Below are 19,932 nucleotides of genomic sequence, written 5' to 3'. Positions count from 1 at the left end.
TAAGCGTCCGACTTCGGCTCAGGTCATGATCTCACGGTTCGTGGGTTTGAGCCCCACGTTGGGCTCTGTGGAGACATGCTCAATGTCTGGTGCCTGCTTCCGATTCTGTGTCTTCCTCTTTCTCTGCCATCCCTTGCTCACACTCTGTCTCTCTCAAAAATAAAATAAAACATTAAAAAAAAATTTTTTTTTTAAATTATCATTTTCTTTGAAAATTTTTATTTTTGAATAGATCATCCATACACATGTTCTAAAATTCAAAAGGGACAAAAGTAAACATTGAAAAACAAGTCTTTCTTTTACCCTTGGGTGTCACTCACCTAGTTCCCGCCCCAGTGGCAACCTCCATTAATTTCCCACGTACCCTTCCTGATACAGTCCATGAATGCCCAAGTGCAGTTTTACAGAGAGTGCTTGTCCTTTTTTCAGGAGCCAAATAATAGTAGTATTTATTCACTTAAGGGTGTTGTTATAGAAATCATTTCACATCAACACATGGTAGACCTTTTAAAAATAGCTATATAGTATTTCGCTGGATTTATCTACATAATGTATTTACCCAATATTTTATTCATGGACTTTTGTGTTGTTTTCACTCTCGCTGTTATTAGTAATATTGTAGTAAATATTCTTACATATGTGAGTTTATACACATGCAATCATATTTATAGCATAAGTTCTCCTTACCATCTTGAAAAACATAAATATTTAATTTTTTTCTTTAAAGTTTGTTAATTTATTTTGAGAGAGACAAAGACAGCATGAGTTGGTGGGGGGGGGGGGCGGTGCACAGAGAGAGAGGGAGAGAAGGAGAGAATTCCAAGCAGGCTCCATACTGCCAGCTGAGAGCCCACATGGGGCTTGAAGTCACGAAATTGTGAGACCATGACCTGAGCTGAAACCAAGAGTTGCATGCTTAACCGACTGAACCAACCAGGCGCCCTAATTTTTTTCTTAATCCAAAATAAAAATTTTGACACAAATTAAAGCTGTGGAATTTTGTTTTATTTCCATATGTGATATTTCAGTAGGTTGGAGTATTGAGTCAACTTGACTGCTGCAAGCAGTTTTCTCCTTAGGGATTATAACATTCAGTATAGCTTGTCTGTTGCATTGCTTTGTTTTCATAACTGGAAATAAAGAAAAATCACAGTCATAAATCCCATGCTGTACTTACGTTGGAAAAATAATAGGTACTAAAATATTTAATACCAGTTTTTTACATTACATGTTTTCTCCCACCCCAGATTGAAAATCACATAGTTGTAAAACTCTTCCAACCCTTTGATCCACTAGTGCCAGTTTGAAAAATACATCCCATAGACATAGTCCTTAAGAGAAAGAGAGGTATCTGCTCAAAGATGCTTGTATTGTTGTTCCTTATGAGGACCTAAAATGGGAAACAATCCAAGTATCAGGGAATAGCAAAATCAGTTTTAGTAAGATTTGCAAGTTGTTTTTGCATGGGAATATAGGAGATAATGTTAGGTGGAAAAAAACAGAAGGTAAAATAATACTCTGGAAACATGTATGTGTAGTACTACTTACCAGATGTTATAAAGTGGTGTCGGATCAGATTTTTAAAGATTAAAAAAAAATTTTAATTGTGGTATTACTTTTTTTTAATGCTTTATTTATTTTGAGAGAGAGAGAGAGAACAGGGGATGGGCAGAGGGAGAGAGAGAGAGAGAGAGAGAGAGAAAGAATCCCAAACAGGCTCCGTGAGATCATGACCCGCGCTGAATTCCAGAGCCAGACGTTTAACTGACTGAGCCACCCCGGGGCCCCTGGATATTTGATTATTTTTAAAGATGCTCCCTGGTGTTACACTTTCTAAGAACTTCCTTCCTTTCTTCAAGGTTCTGTTGGTGCAACTAATATGAATGAACACAGTTCCCGTTCCCATGCCATCTTTACAATTACTATAGAATGCAGTGAAAAAGGCGTTGATGGTAACATGCATGTCAGAATGGGGAAGCTCCATCTTGTAGACCTTGCTGTAAGTAACAGGATACTACTGAAGGAATAACCTTTGTTGTTTTTTACCTTTTATTAACGGATAAAAATTCAAGTGAAAATGTGTAATTTACATACAGTTTTTAAGTTGTTTATGTACGTGTTTAACTTATTTATCATAGAATATTTCTAATGTATACAAAAGTAGTTAGAATAGTAGAATGATCTCGCATATACCCGTGACCCAACTTCAGCGATTACCAGTTCATGGCCAGTCCTGATTCATTTTTGCCTTTAGCCACTTTTTCCCTTCCTGTGTTATTTTGAAGCAAATTCCAGATATCCTGTCAGATTTTTCAGCATCAAAGTCTGTTTTTTTTTTTTTTTTTTAATTTTTTTTTTCAACGTTTATTTATTTTTGGGACAGAGAGAGACAAAGCATGAACGGGGGAGGGGCAGAGAGAGAGGGAGACACAGAATCGGAAACAGGCTCCAGGCTCTGAGCCATCAGCCCAGAGCCTGACGCGGGGCTCGAACTCCCGGACCGCGAGATCGTGACCTGGCTGAAGTCGGACGCTTAACCGACTGCGCCACCCAGGCGCCCCCAAAGTCTGTTTTAAACTGTCAGAAGCATATTCTGTATTTTTTATTTGAGTTTTATTTCTATGTCTGTTGCTAGGGTTCAGAAAGACAAGCAAAAACTGGAGCTACTGGACAGCGCCTGAAGGAAGCCACAAAAATCAATCTTTCTCTTTCCACCCTTGGTAATGTAATTTCTGCCTTGGTTGATGGAAAAAGCACTCATGTTCCTTATCGCAACTCTAAATTGACTCGTCTTCTTCAAGATTCCTTAGGAGGAAATTCAAAAACCATGATGGTAAGACTTAATTGTGGAATAGTTAGCATCAGGCAAATTTCAGATTCCTGTTTATGTATTGCCATGACTTTTTAAAAACCATTGATATTTCACTTTTTTTGATTTTGTGATGATTCTTTTGGAAGAACATCATGTGTGCTAACCCATATAATGGTGTTTAGAAATCTGTGGGGTGGTTGCTTTCTTGTTCCAGAAGGCCAGAGAGGAACTATTTATGCTTAAGAAATTCTTTTTGATATATTTGTAATGGTAGTATTAATTTTGACTGCATCAAGGGTAAAATGTTTTGTATTCCTGATTCAACAGTGTGCAAATATTGGGCCAGCAGATTACAATTATGATGAAACTATTAGTACATTACGGTATGCTAACCGTGCTAAGAATATTAAAAATAAAGCTAGAATCAATGAAGATCCAAAGGATGCTTTGCTTCGTCAGTTTCAGAAAGAAATAGAAGAACTGAAAAAAAAGCTTGAAGAAGGTAACTTTTTCTCAAAATACTAATGTTAATATTGGCTAAAAATATATTGTTTAACCACTAAGTATTCTAATAAAAATCACTTAAATTCTTTGAGCATCTAACTTTGATATTTTAAGGAATATTTCTACAAGGTAACTTGATACATACTTTAGCATTTTCATATTAAGTTTAATTATGTAATATTTGTGTATGTAATTTTTAAAAATTGATTTAATTTAAACCTCCATCTCAATCCCTATGACCTTTTATAGATTTCATTTGACCACTTATTCAATAATGAATTTTTTTGTCTCCATATAAGAATGAGTTTTACCGTATATGTATTTAGGTGAAAATGACCTAGAGTATTAGTCACTGTTGTTCAAAATAAAGAAAGCTATCAGAGAGTCATGGGTAAACCACATTTACTCTAAGTCAAAATTCATTGTGTGGCTTTGAAAATAATGCTTTCGTTCTTAAATTTGAACATGAGATTGAATTTGAGGAATCCTTTTCTAATAAGGTGTTAGAAGATTAGAAAGTTTGAAGACCTTGTTCATGAGGGTGAGAAATTTACCAGCTGTCATTAAGTGCTCAATGACTCTGTCCACTTCATGCTAAGAACTGATTGGCATAAGGGGTGCTTTGCATAGCAGATAAACAAAGGGCTTAAAATAGCTTTTTTACAGTTTATGGGGAAACTGGATACGTCAGATGTGAATTCCAACATCACAAATGTTTGGAGATAGTACTGATTGAATAAATTTGAGTAAGATTATTGAGGAAAAGCAGTATAATTGAGTTGCCTCTTAGGTAATGAAATTTGGTATTTTAAATATGACCACTAGGTGGTATTTATAGTCAGTATGTTTTAAAGGTTTAAATTTCTTAGAGTTGTTAATGTTCATTTCATTCTTTATTTTGCTGCCTTTACTTTTTTTACATTTTTTAATTGTGGCAAAATGCACATCACGTAAAATTTACCATTTTAACTACTTTTATTCGTTTATTCATTAAGTATGTTAACCTTGTTCTGCAACCATTACCACTGTCCATCCCTAAAACTTTTTAATCATCCCCAAATGAAACTCTGTACCCATTAAACATTTACTCTCCATCCCCCTCTCTGCCTCAACCCATGGTAACCCCTGTTCTATCTCTGAATTTGACTATTCTAGATAACTCATATAAGTAGAATCATATAATATGTGTGCTTTTATGTCTGGCTTATTTTACTTAGCATAAAGTCCTCACAGTTCATCGATGTCATAGCATGTGTCAGAATTTCCTTCCTTTTAAAGGCTGAATGGTACTCATTCTTTGTATACACCGCATTTTGTTTATCCTTGCATCTGTTGATGGGCACTTGGGTTGCTTCTGCCTTTTGACCACTGTGAATAATCGTGCTATGAATGTGGAGATACAGATACATGTTTGAGTTCTTGCCTTCACTTGTTTTGGGTATATACCCAGAAGTGGAATTGTTGGATCATGTGGTAATGCTGACTTTATATTTAAAACATTTCATTTCATTTCATTTCATTTCATTTCATTTCATTGATGCTTATGACATTTGTTTTTATAATCCAGGTAAGAGTGTTATGGTTAATACAGTTGGTCACAAACAATAAAAAGGTAGGGGAAAACATTAAAAGAATGATTTTTTAAACACTTTTTATAGACTTATCGAAAATTTGGAAGTATAGTGAGTTTCTATATAGCTATCATACAGCTTCCCTTAATGTTAACATCTTTTATGTTTGTTGGAACCAGGAAACTTACAATGATACAGACTTATTAACTAATCTGTAGATCTTATTCAGATGTTGAGTTTTTTTCTCAAAAAAATGCCCTTTATCTTCACTTTAAAATGTAGTCTAGGCTCACACATTGCAGTTAGTTGTCAGGACCTTTTAGTCTCCTCCTGTCTCCAGTTCCTCATCTTCCTTTGTCTTTCATGGTCTTCACACTGTAAAGGTCATATATTTGTAGAATGTTCTTCAGTTTGGGTTGTCTGTAGTTCTCTCATAATTATTCTGCAAGGATTCTTCACTATAAATTCTATCATTTAATTTTTTTCTTTGGTCTTAAGGTATGTCTCATGAGAAGATACTCTGAAAAATTATGAAAAGATCCTGTTTCTCATCATTCTTTTCTGCCCTAATTTTAGCACCCAACAGGGTTCTTGCCTGTAGCAATAAATCTGTGGCATTTGCTCAGTGGTGACTTTCTCTTCTCACCATTCCTTCTAATATTTAATGTCTGGCATTCTCTTGTGTGGGGGAATAGTCCCTTATCCCCCACTGGTTTATTTATTCAATTATTTATTTATGTCAATGCACTGTGTTGTGCAGTGTAATGCAACAATATCGTTATTTGTTTTATTGCTCAAATTACTTGGACTTTAGCCATAGGCACCCCTTCAGGGTAGTTGGTTGCTACATCCTTTGAGCATGCTCCCATCACTTTTTTGGGTTGTGGTTTTGAGCACTTACTTATTTCTGGCACCACATGTGTTTTAGGCTCATTTTATATTTTCCCTGCTCTGGTTTTAAAACCATCTGTTTCTCCCTGGTCCCTCTCAATGGAGAATGGTATTTAGAAATCGAGATTTGGACATTATGTGCACTCACTGCTACAAGGGTGTCATTGTCACTAGGCCTAAAGAAAATGTTTTTAATGATTTTTTTCTCCCAATATGCCGATCTCTTCCCATCCATTATTTACTGTTGTTCAGATATTATCATTTGTGATGAGTGTATATTTTTCCCCCCAAGTTACCTTTGTTTTTTTTAGACATTTCTTACATTGACGGTATTATTTTTAAATAACTATTTTGGAGGTAATATAGTACTGCTTTGAATTAATATTAGTTTAATTACTCCCTTTTATTTTATTTTTTGTTTTTCATTGTGAGTCATACTTGGGGTGCCTGGCTGGCTCATTTGGAAGAGTGACTCTCGATCGCAGGGTTGTGAGTTAAGAGGCCCACGTTGGGTGTAGAGATTACTTAAAAATTCCAGTTTTTGGGCGCCTGGGTGGCTGAGTCAGTTAAGTGTCTGACTTCGGCTCAGGTCATGATCTCACAGTGAGTTCGAGCCCCCAATCAGGCTCTGTGCTCACAGCCTGGAGCCTGCTTCGGATTCTGTGTCTCCCTCTCTCTCTACTCCTCCCTGCTTGCACTCTGTCTCTCTCTCTCAAAAATAAACATTAAAAAAAATTTTTTTTTAAATGCAGTCTTAAGGAAAAGTTATACTCTTTGTACAAATAACCCCTTCTTTTGAAACATTTCTTATGATATAGTTCTAAAAGTGGAATCACTATGTTAGATGACAATTTTATGGTTCTTAAAAAAATATGCTGGTTGAATGAATTATTTAACATCTTAAACAGAAAACACATGAGAAAATGGTCTCCCAAAGTGATCTCTTTTTCAAAAAACCGAAACAACAACTTTAACATGAAATTTTTATGTGTATTTAGAACTGTTTGTAAACTAATCATTTGAAATTTTAAGTAGATCAGTTTAACTTCTCTTTAGGAACTTTAAAGCCTCTACGTACATCATATCTATTCCTGAGGTTAGCATATCTGATATACTGTTTAGGAATATTAAAATATGGTTTGTTTCAGGTAAAAAAAACTTAATGAAGAAAATTAATAGAGGTCATGACCTACCTGGTATAGAATATAAATCGTTTTGTAAAATTTCTGTTCAGGGGAAGAAATATCAGGCTCTGATATCAGTGGGTCAGAGGAAGAGGATGATGAAGAGGGTGAGGTTGGAGAAGATGGAGAGAAGAGGAAAAAAAGAAGGGGTAAGTTCTTTTTAATGTTCTAGAAATTAACTGGGATTGCTACCTACATACGATTTCACATTCCTAATGCAGTTGAGTGCATGCCTTTTCTTTTGCCATTTTTAGTTATGGTAGCAGTTCAAACAAGAAATATGCCATATACTTAACTTTGCCTTATTTTTTTCTCTAGTGCTGATTTTCTATTTACAGCTGAATCAGAATACCTTATCTTCTGTCTTTTTACAATTTAGAAATGTAAAAATCTGTGATAGTGGTTATACCATGTTAAGATTTCGTTCAAGGTTTTAATTTTATGTGGGAACTTTGATCTTTGTTAGGAACCTAAATTTTTTGTTTTGTTTTGTTTTGTTTTAGGAAGTCAGGATAATGTGTTTTTCTCAAGCATGGGTAGGCTTTAGAAGTCACTGAATTTTTTAAATAACTTTGTATGAGGATTTTATGTTTCAATACTTTGTAAAATGCACTTTCATTCTTACTCTTTTATGGGGCGTTTGTTGCCAAGGGTGAAGTAAGGTTGTGTTTATTGTGATAAAGATAAAAGTAACAGGTGAAAGAGACATTATAATGGCCCGCTTTTCAAGCCTTTGTGCTCTGAGTGTTTGTTTATTTCAGAACTCTCTTCCATTAATGTGGATCATTAATGTGTGGATCATTGTTTTCAAGCTGGTGCATATTTTGCTTGTCTTATTAAAATGATCTTGTTGAAGATAAACCCAGAAGTCCCCAATTTTAAAATGAAAGGTCCTATAACTTAAAAAGACAGGTAGAACATGATTTAGAGCAAGAGTTGGTCAATGATAAGTCTACTGGCCAAATCTGCCCTGCCACCTGTTTTTGTAAATAAAATTTTATTTAAACAGCCATGCTCATTTGTTTACATATGGTGTATGGCTGCTTTCACATGATTCTGGATAGCCCAGAATAAATGCCTAAGGCATTTATTATCTGTCCATTAACAGAATATGTTTGCCCACCCCTGATTTACATAAATGGTTTTGTGTTCATACCTATTTTTTTCAGACTTGTCATAGCTAAAGCAGATAATAGATCTGTTAAAAATAAAATTTTAAGTAGAAAAAAATGCCATTGCTTAATATGTTAAAATATTTAATAGTAAGATATTTTATTACCTTGTAAGGTAGGCTTACAAATTTTAAATTTTTCAGTGAGCCTTTCACAGTTTTGCCATGAAACCTTAAACATACATAATTACATCCAATTGCTTGATGTTTTGGTGGAGAAGGAGTGAAATTGGAGACAAAGCAAGCTGTCTATAATGAAGGGTAATTTATCATTTCTATAGTTTTAATTGTGCATCACTTTAAATTTGGAGTTTTAAAACTCACTTCCTGTAACTTATCAACTAAACAGTTTAAAGAGACTTAAATGTCACCAACTGACTTACTTTTTTATTCATGTCATTCCAACCTCTGAATTGCTGCTGTTTTAAGTAGATATTGGGATTTGCCCATAGTACATGCTTAAAGGAATACAGTTTCTAATTGCCCTGTCTGATTTTGTAATTAGAGAATATTGGATAATATACCAGGACTGGTTTTAAGGGAAAATAAGTTTTGGTTCTTTAGTACAAAGCTTGATTGTTCTTTAAAATTCTGTTTCTGGAACTGAATTTTCCTCTGTGTATGTGTTCATTTTCTTGTTTCCTCTTTCTTTGGTTCCCGTTGGGTTCATTTCTTTGTCTTCCAGGCAGTAGCAGCAGCAGTAGTTCAGACTCCACATGTTCTGTCATAGAGAAACCTCTGGATAAGTCCTTGCCTAGTGAGTGGTAGCTCTTAAATTACGTCACAGAGCTTTGGCTTTTCCATAACCCGTGGGCTTCATTTGAGAAATGCTGCACTGTTCCCTGTCATTATTTAAAGAATACGTGTTGGACTTCTCAGTAGAACAAAGCATGTGATGATTTCTCCCCTTCTTCATTGCTTCCAATTACCCATAATTGTTAAAACATGTGCTTAAGCTTATGTTTGAGACAATGGAAGAGAGATTCATGCTTTTGCAATTGAGATAATGTAAAGAGAGCTAGTAAGCTGTATAAAAGAATAATTAAGAGGTTCCTTTTTAGGTTTCATCATAAATTTCTAATCCTAGTCAGTATCAGGGGCATGCAGTAACAAATCCTGAATTTCTAAAAGTACAAATTATATTTGGCAATGCACCAGTGCCCATTATAACATGTTTTATTTATGGTTATAAAGATCTTCTGCTTTGGTGTCCTATTCTTAGGGGTAGCTTAAGATGGAAAGCTCCCAAATAAACTGTAAAGTTTGAAGCAAGTAAAGATACATTGGGTAGTATTTCAAATGGCCAGTTTTCTCTATTTCTAAACTACCTGATTGATTTTAAGAAATGTTCTAAGGTATGATTAGAGACTTCAGATCCACAAGAAATTGTTTCTGCAGGATCTGTCTAGACTTATTTCAGTCGTAAAGGCTTTTTCTTAAACCTTAATTTCATTAAGTTGAAAAGTATTGTTAATTTTATTTATATTTTTAGAAGAAGGGGGAATTGATGTTTTATTGTACTAGATTGCAGCTTACTGCCTTTTAAAGCATTATCTGTGTACTCACCTTTCCAAAACTAATAACAAAAACCTTTGGTTGTTCTTACACATTTAGCTTTCTAGAGGAAGAATTCCAAGAATATTAAGAATTGTTTTCTCTCTTGACAACTCTTACATTTTAGCAAAACAATTAATTTCATAGGATAATTTATGAAATACAAGAAATTGCTTTAGAAACCATATAGAGGTATTATTTCTTATTATAAACTGTCAGGTCTGAGAAAATATCTGAGTGGAACATTATAATTTAATTTTCTTTTTTAAAATTTACCTTAATCTTTAAAGAGTAGTTATATGAAATGAGTTGTACTTTGTTCAGTTCATGCAGTTTTAGTTACTACTTGTGTACCTAGCATACAACGTTTTTTGTTGTGATGTGGGTGTGTTGGTGCATTGGAAAAATGGTTTTCCCAGCATGTGGTTGCTGTGTGTAACTTGTATGTACCTTTCCTTTTAAAAATATGAATGGCCTTTTTTAAGGTGCTCTTTGCTTGAATCATCAATTGATCATTTACTTCTATGAAATCATAATTGCCTTTAACAATCTACTAATAGATTGAATGCAAGTTTGTTATTATACAGGTGTACTTCACTTTATGCAGTTAATGTGTTTTTTGTTTTTTTTTTTTCTGAAAAATTTGCTTATAAACCAAATTGGAGAATCACATCCATTGGGAGAACTTGCTGTCCTTAACATTTCTTCGTTAAATCCTTTTGTTAATCAAGTTCTCGCTACAAATTATTATAATCCAATTCATCTCTTTAGTTGATTGAGGTTTTTGTGTTGGATTTTCTTAAAGGGAGGCACACCTGTATTGGATCTTTATATTAGAACATTGAATTGGGAAATTTTATAAACAGACAATGCAAATTTTGCTACTTTCAGCTAATTTTTTAAATTTGGCATCGTTTTTTGTTTTGTCCTTACAGACTACTTCCTAGATCTTAGCAGGTTCCCAATTCCATGTGTATCGTTGGTGTAACCACATGGTGCTGAACTCTTATATTTTCAGGAGTGTGGGAGTCATTGTGTGAGCTTTTGAGATTGATTTGAAGTGTAATCTTAATCTTATTTGCTTAAATTACATCTCTGATTGTGTTGAATATCCTTTCTTTTTACGTAAAGCTGCTCTCTTTCAGTGTTGATGATTTGATTTATTTCTGTATTTATACTGTAAGTAAATGCTATTATACATTTTTCTTTGTTTTACAAAGGAAATAATGTTTTTCTTTTTTTCCTCTTCATCTCTGTGCATATGCTTCCTGTCTACGATTTGCTTACTACTTCTTACTGAAAGATCAAGCAGGTTGGTGTGATTGATTTGCACTCCACATGGTATAATTATTTAAACTATAAAGAATTTTGTTATTTAATTACATTACATTTTTAAAATTTAATACTATTTTTTTACAAGGTAAGTATCTGTCTTTTGTATTAAAAAAATCTTTTGACTTTAGTTTTCAACCTTTAGTTTTTTTAAAAAACCTCACTTTTTCCTAAATTAAAAAAAATGTTTCAATTTTTATTTTAAAAAAATCAACTTTAGTTTTCAACTTCTAGTTTTTTTTTAGAAACTTTTTCGTAAATTAAAAAAAAATTACCTCCATTTTTATTCAGGAAGATATTAGCAACAGTCTTGTTTCCAAATGATTTTTTTAGAGGAACAGTTCACAAGTGTTAGATCAACATTCACACACACTGGATTCTCTAGACCTCATCAACACAATAGACAAAAGTCAATATAACACCAGAACCAGATGACAGAATATTTTTTCCTAAATTTTTAGGGACCCATTAGGCCAAATTTCAGTAATGCAAATATAAATGATTTTCATATTCAAGCATTTTTTAAAAGCAAGGAATTAAAAAAAAAAAAAACAAACTTAAAGTTTTTTTTTTCTTAAATAAAAAAAGGAATCACACACCTGGGTACTTATGCCCAACAATGCTCATGTAATGAGAATGAAATTAATTCAGTTAACTCTTCCTGAAATTCTTCCCTTTAATTTCATCTTGGCAATTTTGGTTGGAATGCATGGCAAAGGGCAATTAAAAATACTATTATTCCTGTTTGGCTTAATTATATACTATATGACATGACCAACTTTTAAGATGTATTTACCTGAAATTTTGTGCTGAAATCTATCATGCAGTATTAGAAGAAGGGTTTTTGGTTGGTTTAGTTAAGATTTTTTTAAATTCTTAAAAAAAAAATCAACGTAAGAGTGACTTTAGTGATGTCACAATTTTAAGTGACTGGTTAGGAGAGTTGGAACATATTCACATTTAGCCTGAAATATTATTTGCAGAGAAAAACATTGATTTATCTGAATAATACTGGCTAGAATATTATTTAACTTAAATATTAGACTTTTGAAACTGAACCGAACCCTGTATACATACATGGTCATCTTTATGAGAATATTGTAAGAGCACAGTAAGATTTTTGCTGCTCAAGCGTCAGTTTGAAAATCCTACCTGAATGGTTTTGAATAACTAATGCAATTCAGGCCTGCTAGTAATTCATCAACAGGTTGTGCTTTTGTATTTCTATATATAATATCTTTTTTACTGCCTCTTAATGGGGTTAGAAACTAGATATTTTTAAGTGTTAACCAAACAACTAGAACCCTGAAGCCTAAAAATTAATGTGCATATGTTTATCAGATTATTTCCGCTATACTGTTAATATCCACATCTTTACAGAGAGGTTTTTTTGTTTTGTTTTTTGTCTTAACATATTGGCCATTTTTTCTTTAAATATTTGTAATGCTGAGGTGGAAAATAAGTTACAATTTTTTAACGCATGCCCTCGTTTTATTTTTTTAAAGATTTTATTTTTAATCTCTACACCCGATGTGGGGCTTGAACTCATAACCCCAAGATCAAGAGTTGTATGTGTTACCCACTGAGCCAGGCACCCTCTGTATGCAATTCCTTTATACCTGAACTTCAACTTTTCCCCCTCAAATTTCTAAGAAATAGTACTGCTGATTAATCCTGTCTAGGAGTTCACTGGGAGTAGGAATTAGATTGCTTTTTAAAATCATTTTTTTAACAGCATAATTCAGAATATTCAATACAGGTGGCTGTGCCAAAGAAGCCAACATACTCAGGTCTACATCCTGACTTTTGGAATGCAATGAATCACACCACACCAAAGCATGAATTTGGATCAGTGCTTTTATTTACTCTTTTATTTAACTTACTTGTTTTGTGGCTTAAGTTTGCTTTGGACTTTTATTTCTATAGAAATGGAGGGTAATATATTTTAAACCCTTGGGTTTTTAATATAATTTTATCCTAAAGATTTAAAGTCTCTGAATGCTTCTTCATCTCATGTTTCCTGAAAATGTATATTCAGATAAATATCTGCATCATCATTATCTTTCAGTTCTCTTTCCTTGTTAGCAGGAGGGGTTAGCTTTTGGGTGGAGACATTAACAATTTATAAACTCTTCTGGTTTACACTCTTCTGTGGTCCTTTGGGAAGGAAGTTAAGAATGACAGAAAGCTTTCAGGAGAGCCACACACCAATTCTACGAAAAGTTTGATCGTTTTTCTAAAGGAAAGTATGTTTCAAAGAAACTGTATTACCAGAAATGAATTTATTTGATTCAGTTTCATAACCAGTTTGATAACCTGGTTTTTTATTTGCTCTTTTTGATTTCTCATTTTAGTTTCATGATTTTGAAATTCATTCAATAAACTTACATTGGATACCTATTATATATATGTGAAACACTCTAGTTGGCATTATAGTCAAAATAATCAACTGGAAACTGCATTTCCAGCTTTATTATTTGATAGTATTTCTATTTATATTTGATACTTGACATATTTAAAGTGGCTTATTGAGATTTAGGCTCCTGAGTTTGACATAATAATGAGCTATTTTAATTGCTTATTTAAGACACGATGATAGATCATGGTAGCTCAACAACTGTAAAATGCCTGGTTAATTGTAATGTAACCGTTAAATAATTAGTATAGAATTTCTTCCTTTAATAAAGGTATAATATGAAATGAAACACTTTCAAGTAATTGTATTAAACATAAATTTTACAAAAATTCTGAAGATACATGTTAGAAACTTCTTGCTATAAATTTTGCCTGATACTTTCATCTGTGCATTTTATGACTATATGTGCCTTTTATTCATTTATTTTAATAAACTCTGGGGGGTATTTTTGGAAGCCACTTTATTTTGTACCTCGTTATCAGAAAAAAGTAAATAATCATACTGCTTTTTTGAACATACTGCGTATTTGAGGACACATAGATCTTTGGTTTTTTTATTTATTAGGCTTTCCTGTTAATCTTTCTCTTTTTTTTTTTCCTACTTACCTGTTTTGCTTCTCTTTCACATACTTTTGTTTTTAGTTATCATCGCATAATTACACAGCAGTTTGTTTAGCAATTAGTTAAAAAGTTATTCTAGGAACATATTAAATAGAAATAAAATATATTATTTGATTTGCTCAAAATTGTATTTGATTTTGTATTATTGAGGAAGGTATCTTTTGTAATTGAAGAGAATTTATACAAGCCTGAAAAATTGGCCCTAAAGTGATTGTTGCAAATAAATGACTCATATAGGTAAAAAGAAAGTGTCCCCAGATAAGATGGTTGAAATGCAAGCAAAAATTGATGAGGAGAGAAAAGCACTTGAAACAAAGCTTGACATGGAAGAAGAAGAAAGAAACAAGGCTAGAGCTGAATTAGAGAAACGGGAAAAAGATCTACTTAAGGCTCAGTGAGTATTACTGAATTGAGATAAATTCGTGATTTAAAAATCTTGTATTTTTATAGCATGTATAAGCAAGAAAATTAAATAGTAATTAAAAGCTTGATTTTTGTCTCCAGAATAGCTTTTTGGGATCGAAGGTTTTGTTGTATTTCCAGAAATTACATGTGTTTTTGTTATTTCATCTCTATGTAGGAGGAACAATTATCAGTGAAGTTGGGTGTTACAGATTAAATCATAAGTTAATTAATACTACACTGTGATATAATTTGATAGAGGTGTTACATAATTATATCCCTATTTTTAAATTTTGCATCCAAATACCTGGTAAATTTTGGGAAATGATATTGATACAATAGAAGATAATCGATGGATATTAACTATTCTCCTTTTTAATCAACAGACAAGAACATCAATCTTTGCTAGAGAAATTATCTGCTCTGGAGAAGAAGGTAATTGTTGGTGGTGTTGATTTGTTGGCAAAAGCTGAGGAACAAGAGAAACTTCTTGAAGAATCTAACATGGAGCTGGAAGAACGGAGGAAAAGAGCAGAGCAACTTCGCAGAGAACTTGAGGAAAAAGAGGTAATGTGACTTTTTGTTTCTGGTTGACACTCAGCCTTGGGTATTTAACTCTTCTAGTGAAAAGCTCTATATCCATAATCTTTAATTAAGTATAGTAGACACACAATGTTATACTAGTTTCAGATGTACAACATAGTGATTCAGTTTTTTTATATGTTAATCTGTACTCCTGGCAAATGTTGCTGCCGTTTGTTAACATATAATCCCTGTTACGGTACTCTTGACTATATTCCCTGTGCAGCACCTTTCATCTCTGTGACTTACTCATTCCATAACTGAAGGCCTGTACCTCCCACTCCCTGCTTCATCCATTTTGCCTCTCTCCCCCTGAAACCCAACCAGCAGTTGTTCTCTGTAGTGATAGGTCTGTTTCTGCTTTTTGTTTATCTCTTTGTTCATTTGTTTTGTTTTTTAGATTACACATATAAGTGAAATCATGTGGTATGTGTCTTATGTCTATAATCTTAATAAAGTTTTAAAGCAGATCTGTGAATTGCTTTGAAAGATAATAGTTGCTAAACATTTTTATCATTTGTTAAATAATGAAATTTGTGACTTAACGAATAAATGATTCTGGCTGAAGTTTATCAATTTTTGTCATAGCAAGAACGCTTGGATATTGAAGAAAAATACACCAGCTTGCAAGAGGAAGCACAGGGAAAAACCAAGAAACTAAAAAAAGTGTGGACTATGCTGATGGCTGCCAAATCAGAGGTTGGTTTCCTAGAGATTACCTACAAATGTAGCTCTGAATTAAAAAAAAAGTTGAGTATGATTAAAAATCCTAAAGAGGTTATAATGTATGCTTACAGTTTTAAAGAAATAACATTTTCTCCTTTGTGTGCAATTTCACATTTTAGCTGTTAAGCTATATTGTGTATTTCCAACCTTGATAATGTGAAAATAGGGACACCTGGTGACTCATTTGGTTAATAAGTATTGGACTTTGGCTCAGGTCTTGATCTTGCTGTTAACCTAGCTTGAGCCCTGCGTCGGGCTCTGTGCTGACAGCACAGAGCCTGGAGCCTGCTTCAGATTCTGTGTCTCCTTCGCTCTCTGTGCCCCTCCTGCACTCACACTCTACTCTGTCTTTCTTTCTCTCTCTCTCTCTTAAAAATAAACAAACATTAAAAAAGAAAAAAAATAATGTGGAAATAGATAGTGAAGGGGTAGTATCATTTTGTGCATTGTTTTTGTGAAAAAACTGAGTAAGTTTTACAAGGTTTCTTAGGCCAGTGCTTAAATCAGATAAAACTGTTCTGTATTTAAAATCTTGTTTGCCCTTCATATTTTTATTGATTCTTCTGGTAGATGGCTGATCTCCAACAGGAGCATCAGAGGGAAATTGAAGGTCTCCTGGAGAATATTCGACAACTTAGCCGGGAGCTTCGACTTCAGATGCTTATTATTGATAACTTTATACCTCAAGATTATCAGGTAAGAGGGAAGTTCTCTGACCTAGATGTTATATCACTTGGCTGGGGTGAAGAAATGGGAATATAATTTTTAATTTAATTGATGGTACATATTTACATTTCAGTTGTTGACAGTAAAATTTACTTGAACTAATGCCATCACATTTCACTTCAACTGTTATCTTTTCTCAATACATAATTCTCTGAGTATGTAAGTATCTAACTAAGAATTTCTCAGCCCTTTGGAGGAACCCAGATTTAGGTAATTGCATTCCTGTTTATTCATTCTATATACTTGATCCTATAAATAGAATAAATGAAACTCCTTTGCTAATTTTTCTCCCTGCTTATGGATACTAATTGTGTGTATGTGCGTGTGTGTGTGTGTGTGTGTGTGTGTGTGTGTGTGTATCATAGTGTAGTGTATATGGTAAAATACACATAACATGAAATTTACCTTTTTAGACTATTTTTAGGAATATAGTTTGGTGACATTAAGTATGTTTACGGTGTTTTGCACTCATCACTGCCATCCATCTCCAGGTGGATGTTGATTTTTAATTCTAGTATAATTTTAAAATGTCAGCCTCTCTGTACCCCAAATTGCCACTTTTCTGGTACATTTTAGTGTACCTTAACGTACTAATTTTTCAAAAATTTATTTCGAGTCTCTGTATAGCTCAAAGAACTTTTTCTGAAAATAAGCCTTAATATTTTTTTCCTTTGGACCTCAGGTTGACGAAATTTTTGTTTCATGGTACATTCTCCTTACTGGTCCTTGGGTGACCTGCTTTTATTTAGTTGGTTAGCTGTGTTTGTTTTGGCCTTTTTTTGTTATTTATTTTGTAGTGACCTTGTCATGCATAACAAAAGCTGCTATCAGGACGTAACCTATTTCTAACTAAACAGTTTCCCTCTCCCCTCTGCCATCCCGTTGCCTCTTCCAACTCATGGTCGCCATCATCCTGAATCCCATGTTCTTCATTTTATTGCTTTTTATTTTTATATGGTTTAATTGCATTTATGTATATTCCTTCAAAGTATGTATTTTTAAATTTATCAGAAAGTTATAATGCAGTATATAATGTTTTGAGGCAACTTTTTTTTACTTAATATGTTAAAATTTTAATTTTGAGAGCGTTTTCAGTATTTCAGATGTTATTAAATATTAAAAGTAGACCATCTTTGACTCTTAAAAGGAAATGATTGAAAACTACGTCCACTGGAATGAAGACATAGGAGAATGGCAGCTGGTGAGTATTACCTTCATCCTCTCATGAAGTACTTAATGGAGTGCATCTTGTGGCCTGGGGACTGTGCTGGCTCTGAGGAGACTAAGATGGTCCAGGGAATGAATCAGATGAGAGTCCACTAGAGTGGATAAGATATTTTTCTCATTAACCGTGTTATAACACACAGACTATTCAGGGGAAGTGGTGTCGTTAGGGGCTGCACAGGACTGTCGGAGTTCTAGATTCCTTTCTTTTCCAGTATTCAAATTACGTTTTACGATTGTAACATCAGTATACCTCATAGTAATTTGCCTTATTCTCAGTATTAATTGCTAATTAAGATAATTTTCCTCCCTCCCCTTTTTTCCTTTTTTGAGAAATGTGTTGCCTATACAGGAAATAACATGAGGAAGCAGACTCCAGCTCCTGATAAAAAAGAGAAAGATGTAAGAGTGCTTTTTTGTTGTTGTAACTCCAGTTTCTTTATAGGATGTGGGTCACTCATCTGTGTTATCAATATGATTTAAATTAATCAGGTCAGCTGAAAAATAGGCCTATCTTTTGGGAAGAGAAGCCCTGGGAGGGGGGTAGAGGACGTTTCTGCTCCCCTCAGTCATGAAGGTAGGCTTTCCCTTTGCACCACACAGGTGGCATGGTGGCTTCTTCAGAGCCTCTTCACCTCTCCAGGCCATGGCGGGGGTATAGAGAGACCAGAGTGGGTCTGTCTCCTTCTCAGAGCTGGTCCTGGACCTAGGTCAGCAAGAGGAAGTAGCAGCTATAGGGGAAACAATAATGGTTTTCCTTTCCTCTGAAGATATTGATAGGGTGTCAGGGCTCCTTACTTACCGCCCGTGGTGAATACGTTTGACATGAGTGGCATTAGAAAAAGATACCCTTAGACATTTATTTGGTCTTCTGCAGTTTTTCTCTAGGAGTATATTCAGTATTTTTAATCTTCTTCCCACATCTGGTTTAAATCCTTCCTATAAGAGTGTCTTGTGTTTGCTCCCTTTCCTTAGCCCTTTGAAGTGGACCTTTCCCACGTGTATCTTGCCTATACTGAGGAGAGCCTCCGGCAGTCCCTGATGAAGTTAGAGAGGCCACGGACGTCAAAGGGGAAAGCAAGGCCAAAGACGGGGCGAAGGTAAAGACTTCTCTTTCAGTCCTGTGAGATAAAGGCACTGAGATATCCTATGTAGATACATTTAGAGGAAATTTAGTTAACCTAATAAATATTTTAGCTGTATTAAAAAGCTGCATTTTAGTTGTATTTAAATAAATATCAGACTCCTTATGTAGTAATGATTTGAGTAAGTAAAAACTAAAGAATTAAATTAAGGCTTCCAACTTCTTTAGCCTTCCTGAGTACTAGAGTTTATTTTTAATATACTTTGTTCTATCCAAATGTATTAGAAGTCATCTCTTATCTATCTATCTTAATCCCTTAATTTCTTACAGTAGTTCTAGTGAGATGCTAATGAATTTGCCTGGTTCAACTCCCAAGGTCTTATATTTGCTGGCTTGCTTTTCTGTTATAAACATTGCTCCAAGAACCTTTAACCTTTAACCTTGCTAGTTAAAGAAAGCTTTTCTGACCATTTTTCCCTTTCCTTTGAGTGCTGGTTTTGACTGTTGAGTAGTCTTTATGTATCATAACATGAGATCAGGGCTGGGGCATGTTTCTTCTCTCCCTTCCCTACGTAACTACTGTTCAGCTTATTTAAACTGATTTTAACACTTGGAGCTCCTGAAATGATAGGAAATATTAAGCTTATTTTCCCCCCTACTTTGAGTATGTAGACTTTTGAGCTATAAGTCAGATGAAGTTGTAAGGTTTTAATATTTTGTGTTATGTAACATCATAGACATAACCTAACATCTGTAAATTTGGTATATGTGACTGAAGGTCAGTAGCACTGTAAAGATGTACAAATTTTTACATTTCTTGGCATTCAAGTGCCACTTGTTAAAACTTTTCACATGTCAACAGAAGCCATGTGTGTGTAATATTAGTGAATGAAGAAGTCAAACACAAATCCTGCTGGATCTTTCATTTTTCCATTTTTAATAGAGATATTTTTCTCTTACCTCTGCAGTCAATAAGAAAAATTACAACACAAGAGTGATGATAAATGGTTTAACGTAAAAAAATTTCATTTGAGCCAACATTGGATGAGCCAAACCTATCATTCTCTGTGTACTAGAATTAGCCTTCTGTATCATAAAAACAGTAGATGCCCCTGAACGTAAACATACACAAT

The 19,932-nt window shown here is 33.9% G+C and overlaps 1 protein-coding gene across 6 annotated transcripts in view; it reads left to right on the top strand.

Moving 5' to 3' along the window:
• Positions 1-19,932, top strand: part of KIF3A (kinesin family member 3A) — a 109,107-nt gene that overhangs the window by 24,691 nt on the left and 64,484 nt on the right. For 4 of the 6 annotated variants that reach the window (XM_045058748.1, XM_045058754.1, XM_011282050.4 and 1 more), the window contains exons 6-18: positions 1,860-1,999; positions 2,636-2,833; positions 3,140-3,314; positions 7,013-7,111; positions 8,819-8,890; positions 10,991-10,999; positions 14,293-14,449; positions 14,844-15,024; positions 15,628-15,738; positions 16,336-16,461; positions 17,639-17,692; positions 18,049-18,117; positions 18,691-18,815. In XM_045058748.1, coding sequence (XP_044914683.1) covers positions 1,860-1,999; positions 2,636-2,833; positions 3,140-3,314; positions 7,013-7,111; positions 8,819-8,890; positions 10,991-10,999; positions 14,293-14,449; positions 14,844-15,024; positions 15,628-15,738; positions 16,336-16,461; positions 17,639-17,692; positions 18,049-18,117; positions 18,691-18,815 — 1,516 coding nt within the window. The remainder of the gene's footprint in view (positions 1-1,859; positions 2,000-2,635; positions 2,834-3,139; positions 3,315-7,012; positions 7,112-8,818; positions 8,891-10,990; positions 11,000-14,292; positions 14,450-14,843; positions 15,025-15,627; positions 15,739-16,335; positions 16,462-17,638; positions 17,693-18,048; positions 18,118-18,690; positions 18,816-19,932) is intronic. The other 2 variants (XM_003980756.6, XM_003980755.6) reach the window with 2 other exon arrangements.

This window comes from Felis catus, chromosome A1 (genome assembly GCF_018350175.1).
Source record: "Felis catus isolate Fca126 chromosome A1, F.catus_Fca126_mat1.0, whole genome shotgun sequence".
Taxonomy (NCBI): Eukaryota; Metazoa; Chordata; class Mammalia; order Carnivora; family Felidae; genus Felis; species Felis catus.
Note: the sequence above shows the minus strand (reverse complement) of the source record. Positions and strands in the feature narration are given on the sequence as shown.